Source organism: Periplaneta americana, chromosome 3, assembly GCF_040183065.1.
Source record: "Periplaneta americana isolate PAMFEO1 chromosome 3, P.americana_PAMFEO1_priV1, whole genome shotgun sequence".
Taxonomy (NCBI): Eukaryota; Metazoa; Arthropoda; class Insecta; order Blattodea; family Blattidae; genus Periplaneta; species Periplaneta americana.
Genome location: NC_091119.1, coordinates 126,446,718 through 126,472,175, shown reverse-complemented (window position 1 = coordinate 126,472,175; position 25,458 = coordinate 126,446,718). Strand labels below are relative to the sequence as shown.

At 34.8% G+C, this 25,458-nt stretch overlaps 2 protein-coding genes across 2 annotated transcripts in view; both read right to left on the bottom strand.

Annotated features, from left to right (window-relative positions):
- Plap (phospholipase A2 activator protein) overlaps positions 1-4,985 on the bottom strand; it is a 49,555-nt gene extending 44,570 nt beyond the window's left edge. The window contains exons 1-2 of the mRNA XM_069821568.1: positions 4,501-4,985; positions 4,211-4,404 (exon numbers count right to left, since the gene is read on the bottom strand). Coding sequence (XP_069677669.1) covers positions 4,211-4,404; positions 4,501-4,637 — 331 coding nt within the window. The 5' untranslated portion in view covers positions 4,638-4,985. The remainder of the gene's footprint in view (positions 1-4,210; positions 4,405-4,500) is intronic.
- A 7,178-nt stretch (positions 4,986-12,163) lies between these two features.
- LOC138696511 (uncharacterized) overlaps positions 12,164-25,458 on the bottom strand; it is a 150,142-nt gene continuing 136,847 nt past the window's right edge. The window contains exon 5 of the mRNA XM_069821566.1: positions 12,164-19,356. Coding sequence (XP_069677667.1) covers positions 18,526-19,356 — 831 coding nt within the window. The 3' untranslated portion in view covers positions 12,164-18,525. The remainder of the gene's footprint in view (positions 19,357-25,458) is intronic.

Genomic DNA, 25,458 nt, shown 5'->3' with positions numbered 1-25,458 from the left:
TTCGTTTTTATTTCTATTATTGTATTTGTATTTCTGGTGGTGTGGAAGAGAAGGCCTGATAGCCTTAACTACACCAGAATAAATAAATAAATAAGAACCTTATTCTCAAACACCCTTAACCTCTGTTCCTCTCTCAAAGTGAGAGTCCAAGTTTCACAACCATAAAGAACAACCAGTAATATAACTGTTTTATAAATTCTTTCAGATTTTTTGACAGCAGACTAGATGACAAAAGCTTCTCAACCGAATAATAACATGCATTTCCCACATTTATTCTGCATTTAATTTCCTCCTGAGTGTCATTTATATTTGTTACTGTTGGTCCAAGATATTTGAATTTTTCCACCTCTTCGAAGGATAAATCTCCAATTTTTATATTTCGTAGTGATGTTTCAAAGTAATACCAAATAATTCCAAAAGTTCAGCCCTTTAGCCATGCCAGGATTTCTTCTTACTGTATCCGATGCATTTTAAATTTTTTGGTGAGTTCATTTCGAAGTGATTTTATTTTTCGTTTCAAAGTGTTTTCATTTTATTATTATTTCCCAGTTCATTTTTTGAGTTGAACTACATTATTTATTTCTGAGTTTTTGTGACTTTTTGAAGAATAACTTATACTTTGCAATATTTTAATATTTCAGCGAATTTTCACCACTTACTTACTTACTTACTTACTTGCTTTTAAGGAACCCAGAGGTTCATTGCCGTCCTCACATAAGCACACCATTGGTCTCTACCCTGAGCAAGATTAATCCAGTCTCTACCATCATATCCCATCTTCCCTCAAATCCATTTTAATATCTTCCCATCTATGTCTCAGCCTCCCCAAAGGTCTTTTTCCCTTCAGCCTCCCAACTAACACTCTATATGCATTTCTGGATTCGCCCATACACGCTACATGCCCTGCCCATTTCAAACATTTGGATTTAATGTTCTTAATTATGTCAGGTGAAGAATACAATGCGTGCAGTTCTGTGTTGTGTAACTTTCTCCATTCCCCTGTAATTTCATCCCTCTTAGCCCTAAATATTTTCCTAAGCACCTTATTCTCAAACACCCTTGACCTATGTTCCTCTCTCAAAGTGAGAGTCCACGTTTCACAACCATAAAGAACAACAGGTAATATAACTGTTTTATAAATTCTAACTTTCAGATTTTTTGACAGCAGACTGGATGATAAAAGCTTCTCAACCGAATAATAACAGGCATTTCCCATATTTATTGTGTTTAATTTCCTTCCGAGTATCATTTAAATTTGTTACTGTTGCTCTCAGGTATTTGAATTTTTCTACCTCTCCAAAGCATAAATTTCCAATTTTTATATTTCCATTTCGTACAACATTCTCGTCACGAGACATAATCATATAATTTGTCTTTTCGGGATATACTTCCAAACCTATCTCTTTACTTGCTTCAAGTAAAATTCCCGTATTTTCTCTGATTGTTTGTGGATTTTCTCCTAACTAGTCACCACTAGTCACTGCATTATTTCAATTGGGCTAGTCTTGAAAACCTTGTGATAATGAAATTAAGTTAGTATTGATTCTGTGAATAGATACATTTTTAATTTATACTTTCCTACATTACATGCCGTACAGTGTCGGCTGGTACAAGCAAAATCATGTTACTAATATTATCCATTGCCCTAACGGCGAAGTATAGGTGAAAAAGACAATACCTACTTATAACAATAGGGTTCCCAACCATTCAGGATACAGCAGGATTGACCAGAAATCGTATGCTATGTTCCCAGAAGAATTTTTTACTTTATTGGGATGGAAAAAAATCCCAGAATTAGAATAATTTCTGATTAGTAACATTTTTGAACATATGAGTAATGCAGAGAGAAAGAAGTTTGAGTCAATTGTATCTTCTTTTTAACATAGCTTTAAAATTATTTGCAGATGACACAGTATACCCATAGTAATAACAGCCAATAACTCCAACACTTATTCCAATCTTCAAAAAGAGGCAATTCTGACCATACATTTGAAGACAGTCAAATTATTTTATCTTATTGAAGATTTTAACCACCAGCACATTGTTCATAATTTTTACTGCTGTGTACTTGGTTATTTTAGATTTTGTTGTCACGCATGCGTTCATAACCATATATGTTTGTATTGGTTACCATTTTAACTTTGTCTGTCCAGACATATACACCAATGATTGTATACATACCAGAGATATAAGTGTTCATTTGTGTTTCTGTCGCCATGAGACCTGAAGATGCCATACTTATGGCGAAAACGTTCGTCTTTCACTATGTATTATCTTATGTCATAATTTAATGACTTGAATGATTGTTCTTGATAAGTAACTTTGACGGTAATAAACTCACATATATATTTAAAATTGTATTAATTATATTTATCGGACCCAACATGCCTTTGAATTTGGTTAATGGTCTTCAGTTCAATATTCATGCAGACAAGGTTACATGAAGATATTTGTTTTCGGGCACACTTCCATAGAGGGGCAGTGGCATTTCTCTAAGATTAGAGCCCAGTTTAAGTGTGTGTGTGTATTAATCGAAAAAAAAAAATGTCATATAGGCCTAAACATGCAACCTATTCTCAACATTTTCTAGCCCATAATTTTCGATTATACACACACATACACCTAAACTGGGCTCTAACCTTAGAGGAAATGCCACTGCCCCTGTACAGAAGTGCGCCCTTGTTTTCTTAAAATTCCACTAGAAATTTTCAATTAAGTTAAAATGTTATAGTAACTTAGTAGGTTTATTTTGCCTGGCAGAGTTAAGGCCATGAGGCCTTCTCTTCCACTCAACCAGGTTTCAATAATATACATGAAATACAAAATTAGATTACAAAACAACACAAAAGGAAATACCTTAGAAATTACATGAAATATAGTAGAAAATTACAATAGTCAAGATCAGTTACGTAATATAAAATTACAAATAGTCAAGATCGGTTACATAATATATTATTTCACATTATAACAAACTTTTTAGACCTGTTTTTTTATCAGTGCTTGTTTTCGATGTTAGGGCTATTGTGAGAAGGTTTTTAGTTTTAGTCTACAGACATCATAAACAGAGTAGCCTAAGTGATTTATCAGTTGAGGTAGAAATCCAGGTGAAACTAAATTTGAACTTGTAACTGAGTTCGTTGCCAAATTTTCAGAATGGCCCCGAGGTTCACTCAGCCTCCTATAAAATTGAGTACCGGGTCTTTTCCGGGGGTAAAAGGCGGTCAGAGTGTGGTGCCGACCACACCACCTCATTCTAGTGCTGAGGTCATGGAAAGCATGGGGCTCTACCTCCATGCCCCCCAAGTGCCTTCATGGCATATTACGGGGATACCTTTACCTTTTTACTGAATTCTATGACTAGGCCTATGTTAAGAGTAGGCCAGATCTGACAGAATCAAATCTCAAGATAAATACACGTTTAAAAATTCAACTGCGATGTCTGCTATCACTACTATTGCCATTGCTGTCAGAAAATTATCAAAACAAAATGTTGATGTTTATCAGTTTCCAGTATGTTAACTCTAAATTTGCAATTATCATCATTTAATGAATATGTGATGTCTAAATTTGCTGTTTATCAATTTTGACAACTAAGTAAGTGGATAAATTAGTTTGACCTAAAATCTGATATGTGATTAGCATATAGGCTATAGACAAAGACAAATTAAAATAATCATGCCAACTGAGTTAATTGTAATGGTCTATACTTGATTCATATAAATTATTGGCTTCCCCACAAAAGCTGTACAAAATCCCCCAAAATTGTCCTTTTTGGTCAAGAACTTTTCTTTTCCTGTGCCTCTTATAAGTTGTCCTGGAAGGCATAGACACAAAGTTGACAGTCCTATAATTCGTAACAATATCATTGTGATAATACTGTTCATCTTCGCGTACTTCTATTTTCGGATCCCCTATTTTCTTTTCTTAAATTTTGAATTAGAAGGTTACCTGCCTACATTTTCCTACTTTGTTTATAGGCCCACTAAGTTATATTTAGATACATAAAATATTTAAAAGTGAGGTTATGTACTTTGTGAATTATCAATGTGTAATTATACTAATTACTCATATTTCATAATATATTTCATATATAACATAAATAGGCTTACTTACCGGCATTATTATGTCCTTTTAACACGAACAGTGGTTTAGCAGAATCTGGAGAAAAGGCACAGATAGAATGAGCGTTACTTCCCATAGGCTTACTTACCGGCATTATTATGTCCTTTTAACACGAACAGTGGTTTAGCAGAATCTGGAGAAAAGGCACAGATAGAATGATCATTACTTCCCGTTAAGATGAGACCCAACTTATAATCATCGTGTGGGGGCAAAACACACACAGACGAAACAAAATTTGAATGACCAACCAGAGTTTGGGATACGGAATACCCCGTATTTATCCTGCAAAAAGAGAACCAAAAAAAATTGTTATACACAATAGTAACCTATAACAATAATACTTACAACTACAATGCATTTACTCATTACAAAAATTACCCATTTGGCTTCCAAATTTTTGCACTTTTGTCTCTTGATCCCGATACAATGTAGCCTTCTTCAGTAACAGCTACAGATCTAACATCTAGAGTGTGTCCAAATAGAACACAGCTTAATTTGTAGGCAGCTGAAGCCATCGACACCGTATTTTATTCGTGTAATACGAATAAAGGAATAAATCCAGATTCTCAGGACACAAAAATCACAGAACTATACAATACGACCAGTCATCTTCCGACATCCGTCAAAGATGCAATGACCATCAGCCACGAAGTACTACCATTGGCATTATAACCAATACCAATTTAATAGTAGTTTTGTACTAAAAAAAAAATGAAAATTCTTTCAAAAATGAGTTAATTAAATTTTCTAATGTTCTCCAATGGGTATTGACGTCATTCACAAAAATATAATCAAATTATTTTTTAAAAACATGAAAGACGATACAAAGAAATATTTCAGTTTAACTTCGATCTTCGATAATTCGATATTCTATTAAGCAGGGTGGCAAACATAACACTTAATTATCTATTCAGCAGAACGAAATTTCTCAGTTATATAATTTTTAGGGAGGTTTCTCTCTCGCGCTGGTACAAGCAGTGTCGCCAACACCTAATTTGTGTCCCCGTATTTGTATCCTAGAATTCGTCAAAATTAAATTAAAATAATAAAACCAATTCACTATATCTATATACAAATAAAAAGCAAATTTTAACACAGCTTACTTATTAATTTTGATTAAAATAAAAATAACATGGTACGGCACGGGCAGGGCTGTTCAAAGAAAAAGTAAAATCCCCCAAAAATTAACAATTAAAAATGACAGCAGCTGAAAGTCAAAAGGTGATGCAAATCGTAATATCCGCCAGAAAATCCGTCACCCGTCAAAGCCATTCTTTTTCCGTCCGCTACGTTGAAATTTCGTCTGTTTTGACGGAATTTCCATCCTGTTGGCAACACTGGACACAAGCCCCTACAGCAGCCGTGGCGAAATGTGACTGGCAATGACAGCTATGCATTTCTCTTGTTTCCTACCTCCCACAACCCCCACTCGCTCACTCACTGGAGTCAAACTCCGTTCCATTTGTATTTGTCTCTGACCTGCGAGTGGCGTATCGTCGTAATATCTCTCTCGAAACCATGTATGGTACCTCTACAAAAACGAAAGTTTCAAGTAGAATGGGAGGACGCATTTTTTTGCTGCCAATATGATAATATTAAATGTATGATTTGTTCACAAGTATTACGAGGTAAACAGTTATATAACATAAAACGGCATTATACTACATGTGACTCATGAAATATTAAAAGGTTAAGTATTATTATTATTATTATTATTATTATTATTATTATTATTATTATTATTATTATTATTATTATCTCTGTACGTTGATTCTTTTTCAGCAGATATACGAATAATGCAGTTAGATCTTCAATTTAAACTCACAGATTTACAATGGAAGCTAGATGTAAGGACTTGACAAATGTTGAACTTTTCAAATCTTTGCCAAAAAATAAATATCCGAAGCTTTGTTCTTTCGCTCGCTCTGTTGAAGCCATGTTTGCTACAACTTACGTTTGTGAAAAATTATTTTCAACATTGAAAATAGTAAAAACCAAATTTAGATCACGACTGACAGGCAAATACCTTCGTGATCAACTACAACTGGCAATAAGTGACATAATTCCTGATTTTGAAACTCTCTCGCAGAGACATTCTGAAGACAGTTAATTTCAGGTTGTGATAATGTGTCCTATGTTTTACTGTTCATTTCTTTCTTCGTTACATATACTAAACATTAGTTTGTAACCTTGTACTGTATCAAATTATATTTGAGTGCTTGATGTAAGGAAAATGAAAATCCGTTAATAAGTCAGACAGTTGCTTCACTTCCCCTTCGGGTGTCTACTTCCCTCCATAGGTATTATGCATGTTGCAGGTTACACAATGGGAGATATTAATAATGTTGAGTTGTTACTTATCACTCGACAATTCCGAGTTATAACTCGCATGTGTACTAATAAACATACTTATCTCTCACTCAGGCTGGCACTGACCTTTGATCCTTGAGTAACAACTCTTGATTACGCAACAGACGAGAGACGATATTAATAAACGTTACCTCTCACTCATATACTTGAGTTTATACTATCAACTTTCTGAGTTAACTGAATAGGTGACTCAAGGCGGTTGAGTGAAGTTAAAAAATCGTAATGACGAGGTATATTATTGTTATATAACGCAGAAGAAACGGTATAAACATCACAGAGGAGCTTGTAAACATAGTTAAGCCTACAAAGATTTGTACAAATTTAAGAAGGAGAACGTACAGTGGCAGCGCTGCATTTCTTGCAAGATTCAAATGAGAGAAAAGGAAGAGCTCTCAATAATGAAATAAAAATGAGAATTTTCTTACCATATGTGGCCGATCCAGGTTTTCAAATGGGCGTTCCAGAATATATGGATATTTTTCATGGTACCGTGTCACTTTTCATTTCATTATATTCCATAGATTTTATGTTAGCATTAAGGCTTCAAGATACGAAACAAGACTTAAACAATTTTTTTTTTGAGATGAAGTGAGGCCGAGGATTCGCTATAGATTACTTGGCATTTGCCTTACGTTTGGGGAAACCTCGGAAAAAAAACTCAAACAGGTAATCTAACCCAAGCCCGAGTGCAGCTCCTGATCAGCAGCTAGCGAGTCTGCCGACTAACGTAAGTTACTCTGGTGGCTCTACAAAATTATAGCGCAATGAATAACAAGAAGTTTCATCAGTTGATCTATACAAAAATATATAATACACAGAAAGCAGAGTAATTCAATTTACAAGCATACATTTTGTTAGATTAAATAAATAAATAATAATAAAAAAACAATTCGTCAGTTATGTAGAAGGTATGTATATGTAAAGTTGGCATGGTTGGTGCAGTTGGTATAGCGCTGGCCTTCTGTGCCCGAGGTTGCGGGTTCGATCCTGGGCTAGGTCGATGGAATTTAAATGTGCTTAAATGTGACAAGCTCATGTCAGTAGATTTACTGGAATGTAAAAGAACTCCTGTGGGACAAAATTCCGGCACACCGGCGACGCTGATATAACCTCGGCAGTTGCGACCGTCATTAAATAAAACATAACATTTTAACATGTAGGCCTATATGTAGAAGTTTGGTTAATTCTGTTCTCAACATGGTCCTTCGAAACATTAAGATAATTAGGCAGTGCATTGAAGACCGTAATAGGTACATGAATAGTGAACTCCTTTTTCATAACAGCTTAGACTAACAGAGGATAGATGGAGATCTGATTTGTGTCTTGTATTAAAATTGTAAATGTTTTGAGTAGTATTGAATATACCTTGATTTTTTATTTAAAACATAATCAGGGAAAGAGTAAGTTATTTTACGATGCTGTATCAACATTTCAGCTTATTTAGCGTCTGAATGAGATGAAGATGATAATGCCCGTGAAATGAGTCCGGGGTCCAGCATCGAATGTTACTCAGCATTTGCTCATATTAGGTTGAGGGAAAACCTCGGAAAAATCTCAACCAGGTAACTTACCCCGACCGAGATTCGAACCCGGGCCACCTGGTTTCGCGGCCAGAAGCACTAGCCATTACTCCACAGGTGTGGACTCAGTGAAAGAGTGTAGACCTACTCACAATGTACAATAAAGATTTCTAAATTTTGGAATATCTTTTTACATGATGTCCTTCTATGTACCCCAGTCATTATCCTTATAGCTTTCTTTTATAAAACAAATTCTAACTGCTGGGAAGTTGCAGATGCTTTGAAATTAAAAGCATTTAATTGCGTTCAATTTCCAACAACTATCCAAGAGTTACAGGATGCAAAAAGAAAGTATCCATTTCCTGACGCCATTGAAGCTGTGAATTGTACCAATATTTTTATTTAAAAAAATGAACATGCCGATGAGTATTTTAGCAAAAAAAAAAGTGTTGCCAGCCTTAAAGTACGAGCTACCTGCAATGTCAAGGAAGAATTCACAAGCGTGGATAATTATTTCTATATTCGGCCTATATGAAGAAATTCGGCTGTTTGTAGAGTAATGATTGGCAATAATACCAATGCACTTCTTCTAGGTGATATGGGCTATGGAATTCTGTGGTTCCAAGGCAAAAGATGATATCTAAATTTTTGTTGAACATGAAGTTTTGCGATATGTTGTGCATCCTGCTAGTATCTTTATTGTGGCAAAAGATAACTTGTATTTATCTCTATTATTTTTTTGTCTAATCCATTGTTATGAAACATGATTCCTACGATTTTATAAGGTTGTTCAAATTATATATGTACATGCTCGCTCTTGAAAAGTGAAAGAAATAACATAGAGGCCTACTTTTGCCTTGGAGCCACAGAATTGCTCCTTGGCTTATTCTTATTACTTTACCATCATTTCACAGCAAAGAGCCTACAATAAATGTATACTGGTAACGAAAGAACATGCGATTATAGAGATGTTTCGGCCAAGTGAAGCAACGATTTCCAATTCTCCGAAGCAAAATAAGAGTTACAATGGAAAGTGCGTTTGATCATATTATGCTGCATTATATCGCACAAGGTAACTAAACACCTACTTGAAGATTATGAAGTTCCATTACTGTAGGATGAAGTGGAGGAAGATAGAGTAGAATTACCGAACAGGTTATTTATATCACTCAGACGAGCCATTAGAAAGGAAATACTAATAATATACAGCGTACACATATAGGTAAGTTTATCATCACATTATGTTACACATTCATAAGACTTTTTTTTTTTTTTTTGTGCTTCAGAGAAGACCATGTTGCAAATTCCTTTGCATTTGTCTTCAAGTCTTCAATGATAGGAAAAGACTTCCTATTTCTCATTTCCGGTAACTGATTTAGTGAATAATATGTGGTGTTGTTTCAAAATATTAACAAATGAAGTTTGAAACTGCACACTTTTCTCCTCCATGATCGAAACAAAAGTATATTTACAAATCGAATGTGACGAAGACTTCCCTCTGCAAGGAGCTCTAGTCTAAACATTGATAACTTGCACAGCTATGTCTAGGCGATAAAATGTGAGTAACAACTCAGAGTCACGAGTGAGATATGTCCAGGAGGGGAAAATATTTATTAATATGAAATTCAGACTAATCACTCACTCGACCCTTTACCACTCACTGAGTTGTCCGATACATCTCACTCACACTCAAGCAGTTTTATTAATATCTGTCAATGGCTTGGCGCACGATCACATTTTCTACACGGCTGCCCTACAGTCTTGGCTGCGCAGAACTGTGCGCAGAACGAGGAAACCGGGGCAAATTGAATGCTGTGCTTGCCACCATGTTGATGGAGAGCAGACGCATAATACCAATAAGTAAATTACGCAATTTAACGCTGAGGTGATAAAAAAAATTGACAGATATGGCCATTTTCGACGTTTAGCATAGAATTGGGACGAAGTAAATTTATTCACAGTTTCATTGATGCGTCACAGCATTAAAGTAAAGAAAATACGTACCTACGCAGCAAGTTATAAAACACATGCTCATACATCCATAAATAGGCTTACACAATACACATTATAGAATGTATAATTTTACGATAATCAGCATATTGTTAGGTTTCACAGAATCGAAAATTATATTAATATACATTACTTTTAGATCACAAGACATAAATATATGCACCTTGATTAGGGTAAGCTCTTATTATAATCAAATTCTTGAAATAAATATGTGATAATCAGTATAGACCTGTTGTTAAGTTTTAGAGAATCGAAAATTATATTACCGGTACTTTTAGACCACAGGACATAAGTAATGTGGCAAAATATAATGTGTAAAAGTAGCCAAATTAATTGCATTTATAAGTCATTTTTCAATTAATAAAGGGAATGCTATCAATTTATAAAAAATACCGGTACCTAATACATTGCAAATAATAGATAACGTGAAGACCTAAAAACTAAACATAATCACCATATGGAAAATAAAAAAAACATATTTTTTATGAGTGGATTTCTTTACATACTGTATTGTTATTTTAAATAAATAAACACATATTATCATTGCTTGCGGAGTGATGATACATAATTTTTATGCACATATGTACTGGCAATATCAATAAGATGGCATTCCTTGCTTTTTTAATAATATATAAAAAGGTAAAGGTATCCCCGTAACATGCCATGAAGGCACTTGGGGGGCATGGAGGTAGACCTTCCAGTCCGTAGCCAGCTGCTCCACCAATTGAGCTACCCGGCCGCCCCTTTTAATAATATATATCTGGCAAAATATAAAAAGGTTATTTATAGGTGAACTATATACATTTATAACACCCAGTGGAAAATAACACACTATAGGAATATCTGCAAAAACAAAACAATAACAAAAATTGCTGTGCAAATGACAACATAGAGAACTCACAAATATAAAGTAATTTTAAATAAGCACTTCAACCCAATTTGAAATGATGACGACATACCTGTTGATTCTTGAAAGGATGGTTTTAGGTAAATGCTGCCTGATGATGACTTAAAAATAAATGACACATTAAAATGTAAGATATTATAATAGATCTTCATATAAGTTAGGTAACTATTTACATTTATAACCCTAATGGAAGATAATATTGGGAATGCCTGCAAAACAAATTGATGAGCAATTGACAATATAGATAACCCCCCCAAAAAACTAATTTTAAATAAGCACTGTAATCCTATATGAAAAGATAACAACATAGGCCTATCTCTTAATTTTATATATGAATATTATAGCCATTTATTTATTTATTATCTGTATATTTATTTATCAATGTTTATTATCTTGCAGATAAATTAATTTACATAATAAAAACAAAAAGTTACCTTTCCACTAATTGTGTGTAACATCTGATGTATTAAGTCTAAATAATTCACTCGGCGGGATTTCTCTACAATCTGATATACTGTACCCGTACTAACAATTAAGTACGGTATTCTTTATTGTCGTAAACTACTAATTGATTTTTAATGATATTGACATTGTAACAACAGAGATAATATATCGTACCTTCTGCAAATGGCTTGGAAAATTAAACATGGATGGTACAGCATCAGCTTTTAAAATTTTTTTTCCATTATGTACTTTCTCAAAAATCTGTATCTTTAAAATGAGCCGAACACAATTTTAGATAATGTGAAGACAAATTTATCTCTTTTTATAGCAACAAGCCACTTAGAAAGTATTTCGGATTTCTTCAAAGGGAACCTGTAAACACAGATTGTTGCCTAATTATAAATTATGTATCTATTATGACAGTAAGTCTACATCTCACTTGACGATATTTGTCAGAGCAAGAACAATTGCTACATACATCTGAAGTCGTATGATTAGTGAACTATGTTACTAGTCAGCTATGTAATGCAATGAAGGGGAAAAGGAACTGGCCATCCTACTCCATTATCTTCTGGCGTAATTGCCTCATGAGTGATGATTTATTGGTGTTACTTATGAGGTTCCAAGCTGTCTTCGGACTAATCATTAAACAACAACATTCTCGAAATCATTTTACACTGAGAAAGTAACTTTGTAATCATATACGATGCAGTTCACTTTCACAGCTCCCATTTTGTCTTGCTAAGGATAGGTATACAGTACAGTAAATAGAATGGAAACAAGAAACCTACAAAAAATCTCTCTATATTTGTCCGTTTAAATTCAAAGTTTATACAAATTAACATAATTTCATATGTATTACATATTTGAACAGTCATGAGTAACTAAACAATCAAGGAAGTCAATGAATATAAAAGTAGATGAAGCTTGTCTAACAGTGTATTTCCACCTGTAGAACAGTTATTACTAAGTGAAACTCTATTTACTACCAAAACCTTACAGAAGTGAAGTTATGGAATAAATAAGTTACACAATTATGTCAGATAATAGACAGAACGAATAATAGAAATTGTGTCAATGGAATTAAACGAGTAATTCACAATGAAGAGTAAGAGAAACAAAGTTAAAGTTTATACTAACTTTAATTTGTACTAATATATATTTTATTACTTCATTAAAATATTTGTAGCGAGACTATAATATGGTTTTAAGAATGAAGTTAAATGTTGACATTCGAACTTATTTTGTATTGTACCTATATAGATTTAAATGCAGTGAAATAATTTTCACAGCCATTAGACTTGATTTTTAGTACGAAAGTCTATTCAACGTAAGATCCGCTCTTAACATAACAAATGTGTACTACTCCACTCATGTGTTCAACTAACTCTACTCTAACATGTTGTTACGACTATATTGTGTCTTACTGTATTTATTTGCAGTGTATTTTTCGCATTTATACGTCTTTGTTCGTGACATGGAATAGTACATCCAAATAGGAAATTGACGACACTTATTAAACAAAATAGCTACCGTACTTCAACTATTCACGTTTTTACAATTTGCTTATTTATTCGAAAGACATAATGTTATTTGCTTCAATATGTTTAACTTATGTGTTGTCATAACAAACTTCCATTTGTCAATAACACAAATCACTATCATGGACAATTTCACAATATATGAGGTACTGTTGTATATTATTTTAAGAAAGAATAAGGGTATGCCACGTCTTTGCTATAAATTGTGAAATAACAATTCGTATACCCTTCCTGCCTGAGTATTTCCGTCAATGTTTACATTAAGGGCAGTTCTTATTTTGGTTAGACAGTAGTTAAACTTTCTTTTATTTCTCTTACAGTTCAATTCTTCGTTCTTGTTAAAGTAAATTTATAAATAAAAGTTTCACACTGCAAAGTTACGTACATTTCTTAAGCTTCTTGAATACTGATATTATTGTACGTGGCTGCCAATGGAATAGAGAAAGCAGAAACATTACATAGCTCCATTTTTACAATCAGTCTCTAAAATTTTTAAGTACACTAAATGGAAAAAAAAAAAAAAAAAACTATAAAAAAAAGGTTAAACAAATATCTAACATAGTTTGTGATATCATTTATAATTAAGTATAAGGAGGAAAAAGCATCCTGGCATGAACCATATGAATAAATATCATTAAATAAATAAATAACTTAATTGCAATAAATAAAGAACAATGAACAAATAAATAAAACACAAGGCTTTATTTGTTGAAGAGAATGAAATGATTCAATCACTTTAAAGTTTAACATTCCTGCTGATATTTGAATCATTTCGCTCTCTGAACATAGTACAAACCAAGCCCTGATAACATCTGTATATATATAACACCCAAATCCTCTTCAGTAAAACCCTATATACAGACATCGAATCTCCCAACACCACCCATACTGTGAACTTTGCACCGTTGTGAAACAGTATTTCCCAACAATCAGTCAGTGTGTATTCACAATCATTCGATATTATAACATTTAACATCTTTAGACAAATTCAAATTGATTCATTCCAATCACAGTAGAACACATCTTAGTACAGGATAGTTAATGAATGCTATATAAATCACTATTTCATGTACAGAACTTACACAAATGGGCAAGCTACAGAAGATAATGTTAAAATTTCTTTCCTTTGTTACTGATGAAGTATAACCGAAGGATAATGATACTGGTATTTATAGAAAATTCTGCACATTCAACTCTTAACCTAAAACAACGAAAAAAACACTCAAAATTTATACTTCAAAATGATTTCATGATTGAAACAAAATTATGTTTGTTACATGCTGGTATATGAAACGTAAACACTAACAGAGTATGATACTAATAACGATTTTTTTATTGTCTCTAATAACACTCACTTTCAGCTACTAGATTCAGGATGGCCACTCGTAGGTAATTGAGTCATGTGCAAGTAAACATAGTGCAATTGATGGAGTTAACTTTCTGTTATCTGACATTCAGATAATAGAGACAGCGTTATCATGGATTGGTACCATTTGCATTTCTACAGGGAAAAAGTAGAGTTGATATTATAAACAGTGTTCATTATGAACTTTAGTACCAAGAACATGATTTGCCAGAAGTGAAGAAAATTCAATTCGGCTCCTGTATTTTAAAGATTTTTGTAAGAAATCTTCCTGCAGAACAGAGAGCTTCCGAAGGTTTGTTGAGGAATTAGCCTACTGAAAATTCTTAAACATTTTCTTCAAGTTTCTTTCAACCACTGGTAAATTTATTAAACCACTTAAAATGTATAAGAACTTAGGTTGATCATGTACTCGTACACAATTCGTTTTTCTACAATTAAGACAGAACAATTTCAAGTTGAAGTAAATAAATTAAGAATGGCATGATTTCTACTTCTACGTCTAGCTAGGAAGTTGTCGCTTAGGGTAAAATATGTTTAGCACAATTATACCCAAGGCTGGTTAGATGAATTTATCATATCACTGAATGCTTTTTGTTATTAAAAATTGGTCATACTGAGAATCTATGCTGACACAACTTCCTCAAATGTAAATATGTACCAATATATTGTACTAGAAAGCATATAAAGAGTTCGCGGGAAAAACGATGAATGTCACATTTCTGTTAAAGATTAGATAATGATCTAATTGAGTCTATAACTGCAAGATGTAGTGCTGTTTCTATAGAAAATAAAGGAAAGGATTACTGTATTCGTGGTGATAATTCTCCTTTTTTACCATTTTTCATAAGAACAACATTAAATTTCGTAGTGATTCATTGAATTAGATAATGACATCAACCTTAACAAAATTGTGCCATTCATCGTTTTTCCCGCGAACTCTTCATATATAACACTTTACCAGGACTTTAGGACGAAAATAACCAATACTTTATATGATTACCTATCGTATTGTCTGAACATATGTTTAAAATTAAAATTTAGATAAAAACTGTTTTTATTTTAGACATCATTTGATTATACTTTATGTAAGTGAAAAATAAGAATTAGTGGTAAATGAGTTTTTCATTCTGGCATTAAATTTACAACGTATAAATTCTATATATACCTCACTGAATTATTATTTTTTTTTAATGTTTAATTTTAAACTCGTAAATATATAGCTGGTGTGGGGGCATGGAGGAGAGCAGTAAGTGACAGGATGAGATGGAGGACAATTGTTGGGGCGGTCAAGGCTGGCAAACGGCTGTAGTACCACGAGAAGAAGAAGAAATATATAGCACCAATTTATTTCTGAAACTTTGAATTAATGTATTAACATTTTATTTGTAACACTTAATGTAGCTTATCACAAGTCCTTTCTTTTGTTGTTTTGCAACTAACGACTTTCAGGCTTGTGAAATAAGGTGGAATTTCTTATTGTTTCATAGGATGGTGAGTAATGACGAACATATTAAACCAACTTTCAAAATAACTTGCGTTACTATATCTGTTTTGGGCACATAATGATTCAGAGTTTCATACAAATACAGTGAAACCTCTCATTTATGGTCATCGAAGGGACATAACAATCTGTCCGCTTCTGGGAGGTGTCCCTTATTCGGAGGGAGGCTCCCCAATCTAACAGTAAATTTATAATATGTATTAAGTATCCCTTCACGCTTTAAATGAAATGTATTACTGTAGTTTAATTCTAAATACAGTATACTACAGTAAATTCTTTGAAATTTTTATCTACAGCAGGTAAGACCGAAAAAGGAAAATACAGTACTGTGCCATGTAATTTTATTCTAGGTCTACAGTTATGCAGTACTGTAATTTACAGTTTTCAACTTAACCTTTACGTTCAGGTGCCATGTCTCTCGAAACAGAACAACTGATTGAAGTGAAGAGAATAATCCTACTAATCCTATCATGTGTCAAATACAATTTCACGATCGCGGAAAACTTGGACCCATCAGACAGGTTAAATTTTATGACTCTGTTTATCCACCAACTTCCAGCTAACAAGGGGGGTAGCCGGCTGGGCTAGTGGTAGCCTACGAGATCCTTATTGTCTTCTTTAATTTTAAGGAATTTCTGTAAAGTTCTCAAAACTAAATTTTCAATTTTTGTGACACATTAAGTCTTGAAATCCAAGTTCGTCCGCAGTCAGGAGGTAAAACAAGCTTTAGGACTGTGAAACAGCTGTCTGTGTCCATGTCTGAGAGTGTCCATATACGAGAGTTAAATTTATCATTATTTCTATATTATTTCAGTTGGGACATAAAAATCTGTCCGTATATGAGGAGTGTCCGTATTTTAGGGGTGTCAGTAAGAAGAGGTTTCACTGTATTATCAAACTGACATTTCTGTCATTAGGATATAGATAGCACTGACACATAAGGAAATCAACTTGCTCTCAAGTACCAATGCTGAACACAAGATTCTGGATCCTGGCAAACTGACAACGACTGATACAGCTGGCAGACAACACGATTATACTCGTATGTGCGAAAAGTTAAATACTTTAGGTACTGGTGCTTCAAGTATCGTGAGCTGTGAGTAGGAGTGACAGCTTTACAACCAGCAGAATGATATCAACAAATTTAGATAAACTATTTCACAACAATAAACATGTTTTCTGTTGTAAACTAGATTTACAATAGTTCTGCTGGAACAAGGTTGACATATATTCAGCCATAACACAAGTCAGCTGATGTCTTCTCACTAAAGAGACATGTATTCGATACTTGGACTGTAATCAAAACATCACTAACAATTCATTCCAAAGTATTCACTAAGCTTTTCATTCTTTCATACTGATTTGTAACTGAATTATTTAATAAAATTACCCATTCCACAGATCAGAGGTCATCAGCACAGTGCACCCTCGGGCTAGCGTCTCTTACCCGCAGATAAGAAATTGTGCTATCATGCATCCGTGGCTGCTAGTGTGTATGTTTTTTCTCTCTCTCTCTCTTTTCTGCACGATGGTGCATTTCCGAGACACTCCTTACCCTTTACCCATTTCAGCGAATGCTAACGACCACTGCCATAAATTTACAAGTAATACCAGTAGTGTTAACAGTTGACCAAAAGGCAGTCTCTACTGAACCACTATTATATTAGTATCTTTCAAGATGTCCCAAAGATTACTATCTCTGCCTTTTGCTCTCGAGAGCGATGTACTCCAGAAAAATAGGCCTAGGTGTCGCTATCTTTTCGCTGCTTTTAAATTCAGCAATTATTATTACACCTTAGGCTACTTCACATAGCACAAAAACTATAACTCTTGACTTGTTTCACATCTTAAAGTTTCAATGCTGATGTAAGATTGATCCATGGAATACAATAAATTAATATAATAAAAGTCTGAAAACTTTAAAAAAAGGACACAGTGTTAACATTTGTTTTAAAAAAGTTAATATAGCCTGCCGTAACTTCTATAAAAAATTTTAACAATGTGAGGATTTTAAAGTTTTTGGACTTTCATTATGCTATTTAAATAGTAAATGTTATAAAGTGAATCGATAACAAATGAAACGAAACTGAAAATAATAAACTCAACAGCCGAAAATGTCTGTTTACTGGAATGGGAAACCCTAGCAAAAAATTAATTGGATTTCTTGACAAGTATTTGGCAATATTTTGACAAAGAAAATCTTCGGTACATTTCATATTGCAATATTACCAAGCTGCCTTCTCTGAACAGTCTCTGTAATTTAAAAGGACTTGAAATGAAGGGTTCAGAGCCATAGTGGGTCAAGTGACATTTATTAAAAACGGAGAAAAGAAGGGTTAAAGTTAAGTAAATACCATAATTTAATGAAGATTGACATATCATTTAATTTTAATGTGCATACTTTATCTTACTTACTATATGTTTTGTTAAATTATGGTAATTACTTAATTTTAACTCTTGTTTTCTCCGTTTTTAATAAATGGCGCTTGGCCCACTATGGCTCTGAACCCTTCAAATAACTGCCACAGCCATACAGCCGAAAACAAACTGACAGCAAATCACTCCTTGGAGGGAGATGTTATTTCAGTTGTGTCAGTTGAGTTGGCGGTATGATGCGTCACGTCTGACTCGGGATTCAGAATCAGGACTAATGTAGGAATTAATGTAATGTCAGAGAGATTTTAGGGAATCAACTTAGCTTGAGCATTATATGAAACTTGGAATCACTGAGTAAAGCTGTGGATTCAGAAGCCACGTCGGTATATATGATAAGGAGGTGTAGATTCACTCCTCCATTTGCGCTGCCAGAGACACACCATGACAAGCAGGACCTGGGTGCAGAGGAAGATGGTGGCAGCAGCCGCCAATCCCAGAATATTCATACAGAACGGTTGCTCACCTCCTTTCTCAGTAAGTCCCGCCCTATTCGCCTCGTCCTCCTTGCTGAACTGAAACTTGTCGGCGATCCTTATACTCTGAACCAACAGCATGTCCTCGTCCTTTTTGGACCCCACCTCTCGTCGTTTCCTCTTGCCATATGAGTCAACTCGTCGCTCAATTCCGTAATAATCTTCCACGTCGCAAGAGACGGGCTCGCAGGACGGCAGACAAGGAGTGACTAAAGCTTTGAACTGCACAACATCCGAAGTTGGGAATTTGAAGGCGTCAAATGGGGCTTGAAGAGAACGAGCGACATCGTCTACGGAAGTGATGGGGCCCATGATGGTGGGGTCGGTGGGGCAGCCGAGGCTGTCGATGAGGAGGATCTCGCTGGAGTCCACCCCATCCAGCGCGACCAGTTCCCTCACGAAGATCTGGTAAGGGGTGTCTTCGTCCAGGATGTTGAAGCGCAGGCTGAGGGCGTCGCCCACCTGCGCCGTGTGGATGTCGTGTCCCTGGCGGTCCGTGATGCGCATGGTGACGGTGGGCGACAGCACGAAGGCGTTCTCCTCGCTCCCGTCGGGGTCGCCGCTCACCTGCAGTTCCATCCCATGCCCCACGCTGCGGTTCTGCAGGTTGTATGAGCATCGCACCGACAGACCCACATCCTGGCTCGTCACTATCTGGTCGTGGTGCTGCAACAACGTATGTCTGTGTCACTCCAGTCCCAGAGCAATTTAGTTCTATAATAACCCCATACAGTTATCTGAATATTAATTTGTTGTTTTCTTAATTAGACCTAGCCTACAACATTAAATGCCGATGCATCAACTACATGATTATAGGTATAGCGTCAGTGTAATTGGTGGTAACAATATGGTAGCCACCAGCGTGGCTCAGTCGGTTAAGGCGCTTGCCTGCTGGTCTGAAGTTGCGTTCGGGCGCGAGTTTGATCCCCACTTGGGTTGATTGCCTGGTTGGGTTTTTTCCGAGGTTTGCCCCAACCGTAATGTGAATGCAAGGTAATCTATGGCGAATCCTCGGCCTCATCTTGCCAATTATCATCTCGCTATCACCAATCTCATCGACGCTAAATAACCTAGTAGTTGATACAGCGTCGTTAAATAACCAACTAAAAAAAATATGGTATTTTGCTGAGACGATTAACCCAGCAGGAATCGAATTCACGCTCGAGTTCAGCCTCGTATCATGAGTCGCTTTGTCGGTTGTAAATAAGTGAGCTTTAGACACTTTGACGTATTGTAGAGAAGTCAAAACGCAAGAAAATTTGTTATACCATATGTGTTTATGAGCGGCGACTATAGGCAGAGGAGTTCTAAAGCTCCACTTCCATTTGCAAATGCAGTACTAATGTTAAGGCTGAATATATGCTGAACAGTGGCGGTGCGTCAATAAGAGCACAAGAGCACGACTAGTCTTATTAAGTATTTAATACCATATTGACGTAGGGGGATATATAATATCAGAATCGAGTATTTTAAACTTCCCGCATCTTGCATGAACTTATGTAAACTTGGCAACTTGGGTTCACTTATAAGCTCTTTGCAAGGAGTTTACAGGAATTACACGCATGCGCGGGACAAAACTGTCTTTAGCCGGCTGCTTACCCGATTACAACGTCTTTGGCTGCTTATGACTCGTCAAGAGCACAAAGCGTTAAGTGAACAGTGAATCTATCCTACAGATGTCAGGTGAATCAATGCCTATCTTTCACGTGCTATATTTCGAGGCAGGGAATTTAATAGTCTGTATTTTAGCCTGTAGGTGTCAGCATTTCTCACTGTCGGAACGTTTACTTTGTGTGGATCTGTGTACAGTGCTGCTACGAGAGTTTAGTTTGTGAATTACTATACTTTAGTGTTAGCATAATAGCATAGTGTAGCTTTCAAACAAATGCTGGCAGACTGTGAATTTAAGTATCTATATGGTGGTGTATAATATTTAAGAATAATACTTACTGGCATGTATTTATAGTAATCAATATATGAGAATGGAATTACAGTAGTGTTATAGGCTATAGTGTATCAGTGTGTTGTGAACGAAAATATATTACAGAACACACGCTTTTTTAAATAACGGTCTTGTGGTAGTAATTTTTAACAAACATAAACAATGAATCTGTTCAAGCAGTTTTGAACATGAAGAATCGGGTAAACTGACTTACTAGGAAAAATTGGAAATAAAAAAAATTGGGTTTCATTATTATTATTATTATTATTATTATTATTATTATTATTATTATTATTATTATTATTATTATTATTATTATTATTATTTTGAACTTGTACACGATTTTTTAGATAGTGAAACATTGGAATCATAACATTTCATATTAAACGTACGATTTCAAATTCTCTTCGGTTTTGGAACACCAAATTGTGAACACGCGTAATATTTTATCACGAGCCGCCACTGATGCTGAATCAGAGAGTAAGCAACGCAACAGTGGATTGTTCAGAAGAGGAGGTGTGGCTAAGTACTTTTCCATTGCCGATATGACGATGAATGCAGGAATTGACTTGTGTCAAATTTTTCATCCTCTCCGGATCAATCGAATGAGTTTAACCATTCATAACGGCCCGAAGAGTACAATATTTTTCTCGCTCCCACCTCCATTTTGTTCACCTAAGGACAAAGAAAGAATCGGTCTTCGAAGCTGAAATCCAAGTCTTAAATTTGTTTCATCTGCTTCTTTTTAGTTGGTTATTAACGATGCTGTATCAACTACTAAGTTATTAGCACCGGTGGAATTGGTGATAGCATAGTAATATCGTATTTGGCGAGATGAGGCCGAGAATTTGCCATAGATTAGCCTACCTGTCATTCACCTTACGGTTGAGGAAAATCTCTGAAAAATATAACCAGGTAATCAGCTCAAGCGGGAATCGTTCCCACGCACAAGTGTAACTCCGAATAAGCAAACAAACGTGCATACCGCCTGAACTACGCCGATTTCTGTTTGTTTAAATTTGAAATAAGTAAGATTAGCGCATCTTTCATTATGCATGATTGCCCTTTTAAAATTCCAACGTCTTTGACATTTTAATTTTTTATTGGCAAGCTCTTTTATGACTCAACTCCGCTAGTAGGGAATTTTACGTTATGTTTGGTTTTTAAAACCTTTTCTGACTTTAATGAACGTACAGGCTACTGTAAAATTAACAAGTGGTGTACTCAGTTGAACTAAAATACTTTCAGTATTTTAAGTTCAATGCGTTATTTTTACTTTTCACATCAACAGAAGATATAAGAATATTTAATTGAATTTGAACATTCCCAGAATTTAATTTGAGCTAATGTACAAAATTTTTAATCTTATCAGTGCAACTCCGTTACAGAATTACTTAAGGGCCTTAAACTTAGAAAACGGCGTTCCCGACGTTATGAATACAATAAAAATATGTTTTTTTTTATCTTACCTGAAATTTCGCAGTTTATAAAACTCATATATGCCCTATTCACATCATGTACATAAAACGATTTCTTATCCTTACTTAATATCCTGGCAATCATATATCATTAGTACAGATTATACTAACATGATGCAAGACTGGCTCTGAGTTCAATAATTGAATCCTCCAATGTTAAAAGGAACTAAGTCAAAATAATGCATTTTTACTTTTCTTCTGGTTTTCTGTTCTGCTATATAAGTTCGGAAACATTAGGGGTGTTTAACAGTTAGGGTAGTCAAAAAATGTGTTTAATAGGCCCCTAATAATATAACAAAACACCGCTTTGTTTTATCAAATAAACTCAAAACGACAATGTTTTTTCTCCCTCCTGAAAAGTTGTATTTTTTGACTTAGATCGTTTTAACATTGGAGGATTCAATTGTAATTAATAGGCCTAATGCACAAAAAGGTTAATAGTAAAACGACTTCGTGTCCTAGCAACCACATATCGAACAGCAACAGGTGTTGAACAGGAAGTATGGTATGTCAAAAATAGTAATATGAGTTACAAGAGCGGTATGTTGAAGTTTTCATGTTCGAGGAAAAGTTTGAAAAAGCGAAACGTAGTTGAGCTTTTTTAATTTCCGAGAATTGAAAGAAAACATACCGCTCGTGTATCGTACATTATTTTGTGCGAAGATCGTTTATTACATACCTGAAAGAGGAATTTCTAATTAGTTGCAATGAAATCTCCATCTTGGTTCCTGTTCAATGACGGCAATTTTGGAAAACAAATATATCTATCTTCAACATTGTTGCTTTAAAATGTTTTCTGTGTTTACTATACTCCAGCAGGCCGTGATTTACGTCTGTCTTTTTTTTCCCCCAGTCTATAAATGCGAACTTAAAACAAACGGCTTCCTTAACGTTACATGCATCACGAAATGCAGTAACTTTAGTGGAGTTGTAGAGTTTACTTAATTTTTTGCAAATATTTAAAAACAATAATTAACAGTGCAATTTAGGTGAAATTGCAATGGTAAGTTTCCAATTTATAATTATTACTATATTGAACGTCTCTAAAATAATATGTTAAAAGCCTAAAGCAGTAAAATCGATATGTCACTTAAGCGGTAAGAAGAGGGAAATTGTTATGTGTGTTCGGTTGGGAATACTGAATGTGGAATTTTAGACTTACCGCGGATTGGTTTTGTGCGGAAACCAAGCAAATACGCACGATCTCGCACAAATTAAATTTTACAGGATAGCGAAAAAAAATTTAATATCTTGATAACGAATAAATATCTGATATAAAAGGATATTTAAATATCTTCTTGTAAAGTTTGTATCCATGCCTTGACATAAGATGTGGATTTACACAAGATTCGGGAAGACTTTTTTGATAGGGATAAAGTGAAATCTCATTTCGTTCATATTTTCTTGACATATGAGGTTGCTGTTCGACACCATCGATATGCAATATACTATGTAGGCCTGTAGGGTATAGTAAGTACATTGCGATACAAGCGTGGTAAGTGCGTTATTACAAAATCGAAGAAAAGTTTGAAAAACGAAATGAAGTCGAGATTTCCAAGATTCTGTAATCCACTTACCAAATGTATTGCATACTGTTTTTAGACAATCGTCATTCAGTTTAATTAAAATAAGTAAATTAATTAAGTAATATTATGTTTTTATTTTATTTTTTGGCTTATTTTACGACGCTGTATCAACATCTAGGTTATTTAGAGTCTGAATGATATGAAGGTGATAATGCCGGTGAAATGAGTCCGGGGTCCAGCACCGAAAGTTATCCAGCATTTGATCGTATTGGGTTGAGGGAAAACCCCGGAAAAAACCTCAACCAAGTAACTTGCCCCGACCGGGATTCGAACCTGGGCCACCTGGTTTCGCAGCCAGACGCGCTGACCGTTACTCCACAGGTGTGGACTTATGTTTTTAACTTTACCTATATATTAAATGGAAATGTACAATCTTAATTTACTTCTTAAGCGATTTATCAGGGGGATTTGGATTTTTTTTGTATTGGTGTAAATAATGCTTTTATTTTTGTGACTCTGCATTATAATCAATCAATCAATCATTGAGGGTATCGTACTCAAAGAATCAGAATTGAAAAAAAATACAATTGGATGAATTAAAAAGTCGTAGATTTAATAATTGAAGAAGATCAAAATATTGAAGAGGTATGGAAGATCGGCTGGGCGGCAATGATTACTTAAAAATCTAGAATGAGAAATGAAAATACATAATACTAATTTCAGAAAATGGTTTAATTTCTGGAATTATTAGGGTAATTGTTTTGAAAATACAAGTTTTATGACATAAGCTAAAAATCATGCCGATTCGGTGAAGAGACAGTGTGATACATGTACACATTTATGATCACACTTAAAATTTTGTAAACGTAAGTTATACCCTATATCATATATATATATATATATATATATATATATATATATAACAGGTAGCTCATCCCTATGTTAAAATCGGTAGCACTTTGAAGAAAACAATCGCCAGGATCGCCACCCGTCCGCCGTAAACGAACACGAGATGGCAGTACAGTCGCTAATTCAATTTAAATGGGAGTTATGGCGTGGCTCCTTATGTAGCAACTAGATGGCAGCATAGTAAACCTGACAAAAAAATGTTACCGTCAAAGCCTATAAGGCCGAGCAATCTGGGTATATATGATCTAGGGTTATACTTGAATAGATTTTTTTTGCACGATCTGTTTTTTTTTGTTGTACTACTTACAGTTATTGTTGTTAGGCATTGAAAGTTAGAATTCCCACACAGAAACTTGTTGCTAGGGAAACCATTCTTCATAACATAAAACTATAGGCATACTGAAATTAGAACCATTACAGTGCACTTATTGTTACTTAGTTACCATTGCAGTATAGTTTTTCGAAGGCTTTGGAATAATATTGCTATATGCAAATTAAGCTTTCAGGAATGACTCCCTGTAAAGTTAATTTGAATAATTTCGAGGAAAAAATTGTTCCGGGGCCGGGTATCGAACCCGGGACCTTTCGTTAAACGTACCAACGCTCTCCCACTGAGCTACCCGGGAACTCTACCCGACACCGATCCAATTTTTCCCTCTATATCCACAGACTTCAAAATGGGCTGACAACCGGGAGAGCGTTGGTACGATTAACCAAAGGTCCCGAGTTCGATACCCGGCCCCGGAACAATTTTTCCCTCGAAATTATTCAATATTGCTCTAAATTTTCAATGGAAAATATATTGTATTTGCAATTTTAAACTCGCTTTGCTCGTTCTTCAAACTTTTCCTCGATTTTGTAAAAGGCACTTCCCAACCTTGTATTGTAATATACTATTATTCATTTTACTTCC